The 11272-nt window shown below is 55.1% G+C and overlaps 1 protein-coding gene across 2 annotated transcripts in view; it reads right to left on the reverse strand.

The window, feature by feature from the left end:
• The window catches only part of ITPK1 (inositol-tetrakisphosphate 1-kinase), a 179998-nt gene extending 170304 nt beyond the window's left edge, over positions 1-9694 (reverse strand). Inside the window, exons 1-2 of one of the 2 annotated variants that reach the window (XM_037745173.1) lie at positions 9630-9694; positions 8982-9228 (exon numbers count right to left, since the gene is read on the reverse strand). Coding sequence is in view for 1 of the 2 variants with exons in the window: in XM_037745171.1 (XP_037601099.1) it covers positions 8982-9076 (95 nt within the window). In the remaining variant the exon portion in view is untranslated. Of the gene's footprint in view, positions 1-8981; positions 9229-9629 lie in introns of those variants that run through there. The other variant, XM_037745171.1, reaches the window with a different exon arrangement.
• Between the last annotated feature and the right edge of the window lie 1578 nt (positions 9695-11272).

The following is an 11272-nucleotide window of genomic DNA, read 5'->3' on the forward strand; positions in this document are numbered from 1 at the left end:
GATCTTGTCATGTTGGCCAGACTGGCCTTGAACTCCTGACCTCAGGTAATCCTTCCACCTCAGCCTCCCACAGTGCTGAGATTATAGGCGTGAGCCACTGGTTTGGCAAACAAGTAACCTGGAGAAAGATCGATGACTGCCAAAGAGCTCACATGCCAGGCGCCGCTTCCTTCTGTTCCCTTGGGCACCTGAGGCCCAACTTGATCCTTGAGAAAGGTCAGTTGACCCAACCACCCCACCCGCCCCACCCCACCGCACAACCACGCCATCCCACCCCACAGCCCAGAGCAGCTTATTTCCTGAACACAAAGGCTGGACTGAGCCAGAAAGAAGCAGAGCATTTTGTCTTTCTATCCTTAGCCCCCAGGCCAAAACTGCAGCCTCCCTCAGATGGGAGGAAAGTCACACTGTTAGGAAACAAGGCTCTTGAAGGACACCCCCATGCCTCCTTGGACCACGCTGTCTAAAGTGGAAACCGGCCTCAGTTCTGCCCCAAGATGCCCGCCCTCTAGTCCACATGGCACCCAGGACTTATGGCAAAGGCAGGCCAGGGTGTGTGGCCTCTATACAGTGGACACCATCCACCCTGTGGGTCCTTTAGCTCCTGGAGAGAGCTCTAGGCCCCTCTCACTGAACGTCACCTCCTCAGGGAGGCCTTCTCTGACCACAGAGTGCTAAAGTGGCTACAGCCACCATGCCATGGTTCTCTCCTGCTTGCAGGCTTCCTGGCTCTAGTCATGCCCTGCAGCATTTCCAGTGCATCTGAGAGCTGGTCTACCTTCACCTCCCCTAGGTGTATGCCGGCAAGAACCAGCACCAGCACAGGCCTGGCCAGGGCAGATGCCCAGGACTCGCCCACAAGCCCCTCCAGATCCTGGGACTTACCACCTAACTCCCTCCCCATCTCCCCATCCCTGGGGTTCCCTTCCTGGCCCGAAATATTCCAAAGTCACAAGTAACTGTGGCTGAGCCACAGAGACATGAAAAAGGCTTCCAAAAACCACCAAGGCAGTTCACTTATCCACTAACATACTTTTTTCTGGGGGGGTGGGGGTGGGGGGGGAATGGAGTCTCCCTCTGTTGCCCAGGCTGGAGTGCAATGGTACGATCTTGGCTCACTGCAACCTCAACGTCCCAAGCTCAAGCAATTCTCCTGCCTCAGCCTCCCCAGTAGCTGAGATTACAAGTACCCATCACCATGCCCTGATAATTTTTGTATTTTTAGTAGAGATGGGGTTTCACCATGTTGCTCAGGCTGGTCTTGAACTCCTGACCTCAAATGATCCGCCCACCTTGACCTCCCAAAGTGCTAGGATTATAGGCATGAGCCACCATGCCCAGCCTCTAACAGATACTTTTTTGAGCTCCTCTGTGCACTGGTATAGGCACAGGGGTTTCAGCCGTAAATAAAGCTGCCAAAATCTCTACCTTCATGGAACTAACTATTTAAAAACAAGACAGACTTAAAATAAGCATGACAATGAACAAGTCAGAAAGAACAGGCCCAGCGGTGGGGGCCCCTAGGTATCAGCAAAGATTCTGACCTGATGGAGCGAGAGGGGAACAAAGACACCTTCCTGAAGCTGTGTGGAAGGGCCTTTGGCCTGTGGGTCCCGATTCACTCTCTGGGGCTGCTGAGTCTGCAGGTGGCCTCTGCCACAGGTGTGCCCTAGAACACCAAGAGCAATTAACAGAGTGGGGCACCCAGCACTCAAGGGCCTGGAGGCGTCGGGGGATGCAGTGTGTAGGGGGTCAGGAGTCCAGGGCTCCCTTGTGGGAGTGATTCTTGATGCTCCAAGGCTCCACGGGATCTCTGACATGAATCATAGATCCACCCCACCAAATCCTAAAAGCAGCTGGGGGAGCACTCCCAAGAGCCATCCGGAGGGTGGGCCTACAGAAACCAGCCCAAGAGGCTCTGCTGGGGAAACAATGGCAATGAGGATCGCTGCTGAGCAGGCTCAGAGCAGCAAGACGGAGCACCAGAAAAGATTCAAACGGCCCAACAGGTATGGCCTGACCACTCTAATACACACCAAGGGCCAGGAGGAAGGGCCTGCTCATAAGGAGGCTTCAGTCAATGGTAAGTGAGGAGCACTCAGCTTGGAGTGAGACAAGTTCCCCTGCCAATTCTCACTGTGTGACCGTAGGCCAGCTCTCCGGAGTCCCACACCCTCTCCAGAGCAAGGCCACACACACCAAGGCCAGCTCTCCAAGGGCCACCAGAGTCAGAGAGGCTGGGTTGGGCCCAATTCATGCAGGACGGGGAATGCATTTAAGACAGAGACTTTTCCAGGGAAAGAAGAAAGTACACAGCTCCTAAACGATTTGCTTTCTAAAATGAATGTTACTTTTTTTTTCTTTTTTGAGACAGAGTCTTGCTCTGTCACCCAGACTAGAGTGCAGTGGCACGATCTTGGTTCAAGAAATTCTCTACCTCAGTCTCCCAAGTAGCTGGGATTACAGGTGCCCACCACCACACCTGGCTAATTTTTTTTTGTATTTTTAGTAGAAACCGGGTTTCACCATCTTGGCCAGGTTGGTCTTGAATGCCTGACCCCGTGATCCACCCACCTCAGCCTCCCAAAATGCTGGGATTACAGGCATAAGCCACCTCATCCAGCCTTGAATGTTACTTTTTAAAGGGGAAGTACCATAGCATTCTCTCAAAACTAGCTGTCCAGCTGAATTCAAAATGAGTGGGAAATGAAACCCTATCCAACTGCTCAGGAACTGTGCTCATGGGGCATGCCACTAAGTATTTACTGAAGGCCCCAAACCTGCTAAGCCATGAGGGAGAAATCATCGGTGGAGGCAGGATTGCCCAGTGGTTAGAATCACCGGCGCCCAGCTGGACATGCAGGTGCAGCCAGCTCTTCCCGTGCCTGCAGTCAGCCTGCAACAACCTAAACTCCTCAATCTCACTATATCACTAAGCAAAATACAAATCCAGAGTACCGTCTCACCTACACATTTGTCCCGGCGTGTGTGCGGCACAGGCACTCCCACTCACTGTCACTGGGACTGAAATAGTGAAATTTCTTGGTGAGCAGTTTCAGAAGATGTATGAAAAGGCTGGGTGTAGTGGCTCACGCCTGTAATCCCAGCACTTTGGGAGGCCGAGGCGGGCAGATCACTTGAGGCCAGGAGTTCAAGATCGACCTGGCCAAGATGGCGAAACTCTGTCTCTACTAAAAACACAAAAATTAGCCAGGCATGGTGGCACATGCCTGTAGTTCCAGCTACTCGGGAGGCTGAGACAGGAGAACTGCTTGAACCTGGGAGGTAGAGGTTGCAGTGAGCTGAGATCATGCCACTGCACTCCAGCCTGGGTGACAGAGCGAGACTCCATCTCATACACACACACACACACACACACACACACACACACACACACACACGTATGAAAACATAAAACGCCTGTGCCCTATGACCCAGCACTCCTCATCTAGCAATGTGCACCCAGGCAAGGGGACAGGGTACCGTCATGCTGCCCACACCAGCAGAAACCAACACCCAGGGAAGAAACTGTTCCATCCTTTTAAGAACTGGACCACTCAGCTGTTTAAAAAAAGTGGCAATGATACAAAACTTTCTCCAAATGAAGCAGCGATGTGGAGTTTCTCCAGGACACACCAACCCATGCAATGGGCAAGGGCACAACGTACATACGTATGGAGAGACCCACACATGCGTGCACCCCGTGTCTCCATAAACACCTATAGAGACAGACTGCTCCAGGGAACTGAAACTCAGGAATGAGAAGCAAACAGGGCTGACATCTCAGTGTATACTCTGAGTCCTCTGAATTTTTTTTAATATGTACATGTCTTAAATATTCAAAAAGATACAGAAAACAATAAATGTTAGCTAGTAATACTAACACGATTACTAGCGCAGACTTGGCATTTTCAGGAAACCCAGAACAAACTTTATAATCTCCAAACTTAAAAACTTCTCAGCTTCCCCATCATAAAACAGGTGGGGACAGCATCGCCACCTCCTGAGGGGCTGTAAGATTCAGATAGGCCGTGTGCTGAAGGAGAACAGGACCCCGCTTGTGATGCTAAAAGGTCACCATGCAAGCCAGGACCCCCTCCTTAGCTGTGCCCACTCAACAGTTTCAAATCCGCAAACCCCACATCCCTGCAAGATGATCAGTTCAGCCATCATGGACTTCAGGGTGACTTGTAAACTGCCAAAACCAAGAACACTACATCTACAAAGGCTAAAGGTCCCTGAACAGAGAGGCATCCGTGGGCAGAGACCCATTCGCTCACTCCATAGGGAAGAAGGTGGCAGCAGCAGCAGCCACCACTGGCAGAGTTCCAGGCACTATCCTGGACACTTCAGCAAATCCCCTCATTTGAGGCTCACAACCCCAATCTAAATTATTACCCTCACAGATGAGGAAAGTGAGGTGCAGAGGGGTAGGGAACGTGCCCAGGGTCACAGGGAGTGTGCCAGGGACACATGGGCAGTCAGCCATGGAGCCAGGCCTGAAGCCGAGGCAGTCCCATCGATAGACAACCCATGAGCATGCGGAAGCTTCCTCCCACGTGAAGTTCTGTTTGCTCCCCAGGAGGCTGGTAGAAAGTGTTCATTTGCAAGGCTGGGTTATGAATACTCCCTGTGCACTGCGGCAAAGGAAACCTAAGTCAGCACCTCCTCCTACCTCTGCACCCCCGAAATGGTGGCAAATCCAGACATCGAAACAAATAAAAAAATACCCACCCACAGATCAGCATCACTTAATCCTAGAAAATCCTCCTCCCCGCACAGAATCTCCCAAAAGAACTCCAGACCAGAATGCTAAGCCATCCCTACAGAAAAGGACCTTGGAGGTGGCCGTATTTTAAAGAAAGAAATGTAGGGCCCGAGGGGAAGGGACAGGCCCGGTGGCATGCTACACTCCCCCCCCGGCACACCTCCCAAGCCAGTTTACTGTTGACACCAAACTCCCAGCCCTGTGAGGGCAGAGGCAGGCCTGGGCTACCTACTAAGGGTGCTCACAGACATGAGCATTAATGAACTCCTCAGTCCCTTCTAAGGTATTGGGACAAATGGGTCCCTGGTGGGATAACAAGGTCTGAGATTGCTCCAGAAACACGTTTCTTGCAAGCCAAGTCAGCCCAGCTGGCCTCCAAGTCTCTAGAGGATGAGAAACTCATAGACATTCTTCTGCTTCTGGAGCCTCCTGGAAGCCTCAGCCCAACTTGGGCAAATAAACAAGGAAGCCACATTCTCAGTGCAAAGGCCTCAGACCCGACTTGAGAAAGCCCTCTAACTGGCTGTGCAAGTCCCTTATGCTCACAGAGCCCCTGTTTCCTCATCCCTCCACCGCTGGTCTGCTGGAAGGAGTAAAGAAGATGAGGTCCCTGGAAGCACTTCATTAAAAATCAGCAATTATTACAGTAAAAACAGATGAGGTTCACCCACATTTTAAAAGGAAAGCTTCACCAAGTCATGTGCCTCTTCCACACCCACCTCCTGCGACATACGTTCAAGAATGGAACAGCGAGGAGGAGCTGTAGGAGAGGAGGAGGCACAGGAAACAGGAGCTGAGGGAACTGGGGCCAGCTAGCATTCCCCAATGGGGTGCTGCAGAGAACTACAAAATTAAAAATTAAATTAATATCACCCAGCATTTCCAACTAACAGCTTTCATTTCTTCACTCCCCTTCTGAAGCCCCTTCTGAGCATCTAGAAAAAGCCGCAAAGTCTGGGCACAGTGGCTCACGCCTGTAATCCCAGCACTCTGGGAGGCCAAGGCAGGGGGATCACCTGACATCAGAAGACCAACCTGGCCAACATAGTGAAATTCCATCTCTACTAAAAATACAAAAATTAGCTGCGCGTGGTGGTGGGCGCCTGTAATCCCAGCTACTAAGGAGGCTGAGGCAGGAGAATGGCTTGAACCTGGAAGGCAGAGGTTGCAGTGAGCCGAGATCACGCCACTGCACTCTAGCCTGGGTGACAAAGCGAGGCTCCGCCTTAAAAAAAAATAGTCACAAAGAGGGGGTGGTGTGGGGGACCTACAAGGTTGCTCCCAGGCTAGGGAAGGCAGGTGGGAGAGGTACAAGAGAACACAACCAGAGCGGTCCCCATAGAGAGGGGAAGAAACAAGACAGCCACAGGAACAAACAGTACCACTGACAAACAAGCAGATTCAAAGCCCATCTGCTGGCTAGCAGAGCCCCATCCTATCAGAGTGCACATCTGAAAAGGATGGCCCCTGTGCCTACCTACGGCAGCTGGGGCACTTCCCATGACATGGCTCTAACCACCCACTGTTGCCATCAACGTGAGCTACCCCCCAAACCCCCACCCCAAGACAGGGCTTACACTTGCAGAGGGGCACAGCCTTGCAAGGAGAGTGTAAAAAACCTCTGGGAGCTAAATAGCAGCCACCAGACCTCTGGAAAGATAACGAGGGGGAATGCCTTATTGTTAAAGATGCCCAAAAAGAAAGGCAAGTCTCAAGGTAGCCAAGTTGGACCCATTCTAGAAGTTAAGAGCAAGAGTCTGGAAGCTGCCCCCTCTCTTGATGGTTTCCCCATCTGTAAAACAAAGGAGCTGGATGAGATGAAGGCCAATGTCTCTTCCTGCTCTGAGATCAGATTTTTACAAGGCCGGACATTCAGCTAAACAACCCATCCCGGGCCAGACCATTTGGGTCATGCTTTGCCCAAACATTCAGTGCAGGGCCATTTTCAAATACCTTTAGATTTTTTCATTAGGGAATTCATAGACATTCATCACCCATCAATACAGAAGCCCTGCACCCCCAGATTCTGAATGCGGAAAACATGATAATGTCTTTGCACTGTCTCTCAGCCACCAAAGTCTCATCCACCCTCACACCAAACAAAACAACCTCACAGGGCTCTCTGGCCACTGGCTCAACAGTTGGAGCATTTTGCAGCCACTATAGAAATGTGGCCACCAGGGGGCACTGCCCTGAAAGTAATAAGAAACAGAAAAACTCTTTTTGGTGTTTTCTTTTCCTTCTTAGGCTTAAATGATAAAATATCTAAAGCTTCCCTAGTGAAAACACAAAGTGGGCTTCCTTGGGTTCTAGAATGGCCCTGATGCCTTCTGTCTCCTTTGAAGCCAATACTTTGGCCAAGAGAAGGCAACTAGACTTTGAAGACAACAACCCTTGCAGAGAAATTAATGCCCTGCTCCCCAGAACTTTGATCCCATAGCGTGCCCTGAACCTCCCACCCCTGTTAAAGGCAGAGTGACTATAAGAAAATCAAGCCAATCTGCAGGTCCAGCACAAGGACCCCGTTGTGAGTCTTGGCTAGGAATATTTTGCTTGAACCTCCTAATTACCAAGTAAAACAAGCCAACCCAATGACAAGCCTCAAGCCCGAGTTACAGGCACAAGATGACACAAATACAGACAGCAGTACAAAGGGTGTGAGGGATTAACTGGGATTTCCCAAGTCTTATATGACTGCAGGGGGAGCTCCAGTGCCTCACATCAGAACTGGACTTCGAGAACATGCCAAAGGGGCTTCTCCAAATTTCTTCAGTGTCTTAGAGCCCCCTTAGCACGAGTGAGTGTATCCGAGGTACGATGTTCAAGTACCCTTTTGCAATGTTCCAAGGGTCCTAAGACTCATTTTCAAAGCTCTGGCAAGGAGCTACTCCTGATTTCTTCATGAATTGCTGGGGCCACTCTGCATGCCCTATCGACCATGAAGAGCCTGTCTTCTAGAGAAACCAGCCTGGGAGAAGGCAACCAACCCCATCCCCAGACCAAGTGATAAAGAACCAGGGGCTATCCTATACAAGCTGCACCCCTCTGGCTGCAGGAAGGGCACCTGCTGAGCTTGCACAGGGCCAAGGAGCAGCAGGCCCTTGGGACAGGCATCAGGCCCACCTGTGCAGGCCAGTTCAGACCAGCCACTGGCCCCAGGAGCACCAGGGGATGCGGAAACCCATCTGTTCATTTCACCAAGATGTGTGGGGGCCCCACAGGGACAAAAACGCAAGTAGAGCCCATTTTCAAAAATCAGTCTAACTAGCTGCATCACAAAAGGTTTCCACCTGGAGTTTGCAGAAGGCTTTCAGAGCTGGATTCTCTTAGGCATGAATTGAGAAAAGGGTTTAACTGCTTCTCAGAGGCAAAGCCACAGTTGTGGAGCAAGGGAAGGCCTACCTGACCCAAGACTCAGTAGTTCTGTAATTTATCAAGAACGTGACCTATTAAACACAGGAGACTCCGCCAAGAAGCCCCAGCATGGTGGGAGCAGGGGCACCCAGCCCAGATGGCAGAAGGCCACTCCACATCATGGGCATTTACCCAGCACCTTCTAGGCACCAGCCACTCCCTAACTGCGGGACCCCAAGCGAGGTACCCCGCTGCTCTGCCGATCAGACCCCCTTCTCAGACACGTGGCCCAGAATCACCACCCTGGCCAATTTGCAGGGCTGCTACGAGGCTCTAATGAGACAGCAAATCACCACAACATGCCAAGAATTGCTACTCCCTTCCACTGGGCTTAACCTCATGATATGCAATGACAGCCTCAAGAGCCGAGCACACGCGGGGCACATAGTAGGTGGTCCACAAACGTGGGTGCCCTTTCTCCACGAAAGGGAGGGAACGAAGGAAGAAAAACACTCCAGTCCAAAAGTACCCTCAAGCCCCCAGCCCACAGCGTGGATGCCCCGATTTCCCAGGTCCCTCCGCAACCTTTAGCAGCACTCCCCCCGCACCCTGGGCTGCTGGGGGCCTCCCCAGCTGGGTCACAGTGCACCTGAGCGCCCTGGTCCGTGCCACCTCGCCCGTACTGGCCACCGCTTCCCTGGAAAGCGGCCAGCGGCCGCCACCACCACCTGGCTGTTCGGACTCAGTCTCCCCGCGCGCCGCTTCTTCCCGTTTGGCTCCGACCTCCCAAAACAACCGCTGAGGCTGCACCGGGCTGGGGCCGGGGGTCCCCGGGGGCAGGCGTCGCGTCCCACCTTACCTGCACAGCTCGGCGAAGGCCTGGAAATTGAGCTTCTTGATTTTCTTCTCGCTCAGCCAGTAGCCAACTCTCTTCCCTTTCAGAAAGGTCTGCATCTTCCTCCTCGGGCGGGGAGCCTGGGTCCGGAGGAAATCGCCCACAGGCCGAGTCTGGCGGCCGGCGCGCGCCGCGAGCGAGCGGGCACCTCCTCCGGGCGGCGGGGACGCGGAACCGGGCTCGGTGCTGGAGCGCGCAGTCCTGCCGCGCGGGGCGGGGCGGGGCGGGGCGGGGCGCGGCGGGCGGCCGGGAGGAGGGAGCGGCGCTCAGCGCGGAAGGCCACTGGCTGGGCCGAGCCCCCGCCACCGCCCACGCCCCCGCCGCCAGCGGGCTCGCCCGCCCACCCGCTCGCGAGCGCCGCGCCTCCAGGCCAGCCGGCCGGCTGGGGCTGGGCCCGGATTGGGCCGGGGCCGGGGCGCGCGGGAGGGGAAGCGGGGCCTCCGCAGACACCGCCTCCGCCCTGCCCGCCTCCCTCCCGCCGCGCGGGCCCGAGCTACAAGCCCTCCGGCGGCAGCAGAAGCGCGGCCCCTGCGCCCTTCCTCCCTCCTCCTCCCGCCCGGGTCCTCGTCCTCGGCCGTTCGGAGCCGGGCCGTACCCCCCGGCGCGTTCGGACCACCGGCACTTCCTCCTCGGCCTGGTCCCCGCTCGCTGCCCGCCGAGAAGGGCGGCGGCGAGCGCCCGCGCACTCGCTGCCCCTGCCCGCCGCCGCCCCGCGCTGGCCCGGCCGCCCCGCTGGAGCCCGCGGCGGCGAGGAAGCAGCGGGGTGGCCGCCAGGGGGCAGCGCCGCCCGCTGCCTCTTAAAGGCGCCGCTCCGGCCCTCGCGGCTGCCGGGCGCCTGTTTGTGTCGGCGGCTGAGGGGCGCGGGGCTGCCTGGGGGCGCCCGTGGCCTGGCGGTCTTACTTCGGGAAAGGGTGAGGGAAGGGAGGCGCGGTGTGGGCGTGTTTTGTCTGGCCTTTGGGGGCGACCGAGCCGCTGAGTTTCGGAGGCGTCTCTGTACCCCCAGCAGGGTTCAGCGCCCCCAAGGCAATTCACGGCAACTGCGCCGGATGGAGACCTTACAGGAACTCGCCCCTTCCCTGGAGGAAGCAGACCCAGGCCCAGGATGGGGCCCCCGGGGAGTGGGTGAACTCCCAGGGGCCCTCCCAGGCGTAGGACGTGACCACCAGCTCTCACTCTGGGTCCCCTTCTCGGAGGGGGGAAGGCGGGGACTGGAGGCGACAGCGATAAACAGCGGCCGTCCCCGGAGCCCCCTACCTCATGGGTGCGGGTCAGCGTGGGCGCCCTGGAGTCACTAAACCCCGCCTGCCCGGCCCGGCCCTGCCCTGCCCTGCCCTGCCCGGCCCTGTGGGGCAGCCAGGGAGCTTTCCTGCCTCAAAGGTCTCTGGATTTGAGAAGGAGAAATGGACTTCTCTCCCCAGGCCCAGGCAGGAAAAATGAATTCCCGTGGAGGGAAGGCTCAGGAAAGTTTGAGAGGAGACACTGAAGCTGGTCTTGGAAACCAAGGCGATTTTGACGGAGCTGGGAAGGGGGAAGAGCTTGAACTGAGACTGGGAGACTCGATAGAGCCAAGTTGCCAGCGGGTGACAAAGACTCCCCTTGACCACACTTGAGTCAGGCTCCTCCGAGACCTCCTACTGACCCGGCCCGACCTTGGGCTGTGTCCTTGGCTCTCTTAGTCCAGTTTTAGCAAGAATGCTGCGTCGGGAACATCCCCACGCTTGGTATGTGATCACCCTGGCCGGCCTACCTTAAGAAACTCCATCTCAAAAAAAGAAACAAGGTTCTGTGCTACCCAGGCTGGAGTGCAGTGGTGCAGTCATAGCCCACTGCAGCCTCGAACTCCCCTGCTCCAGTGATCCTCCCACCTCAGCCTCCTGAGCAGCTGGGACTACACTGTGTTGACCAGGCAGGTCTCGAACTCCTGGGCTCAAGCTCTCCTCCACCTCAGCCTCCCAAAGTGCTAGGATTACAGGTGTGAGCAACCGCGCCTGGCTTCCTTATCATCTTTAACGAGAATCTGATTTTCTTAACTAGGTAGAAAAAAAGGATGGGGTAGAGAGTGGAAAAGGCAATGGGTGGGAAACAGGACTCCTCCAGGGGCTAAAGACAGGCAGTGCATGCCTTAGACAAGGAAAGGTACTAGAGTTTATTAGGCCATGGGAGCCTGGAAGGGAAGTGGTCAGAGGTTCCAGGGTCCACCCTGTGCCTTGGAATGCCTGGCTGCTGGGGGGACATGGAAAGCCAGATAAAGGGAA

This window comes from Cebus imitator, unplaced genomic scaffold (assembly GCF_001604975.1).
Source record: "Cebus imitator isolate Cc_AM_T3 unplaced genomic scaffold, Cebus_imitator-1.0 Scaffold193, whole genome shotgun sequence".
NCBI lineage: Eukaryota > Metazoa > Chordata > Mammalia > Primates > Cebidae > Cebus > Cebus imitator.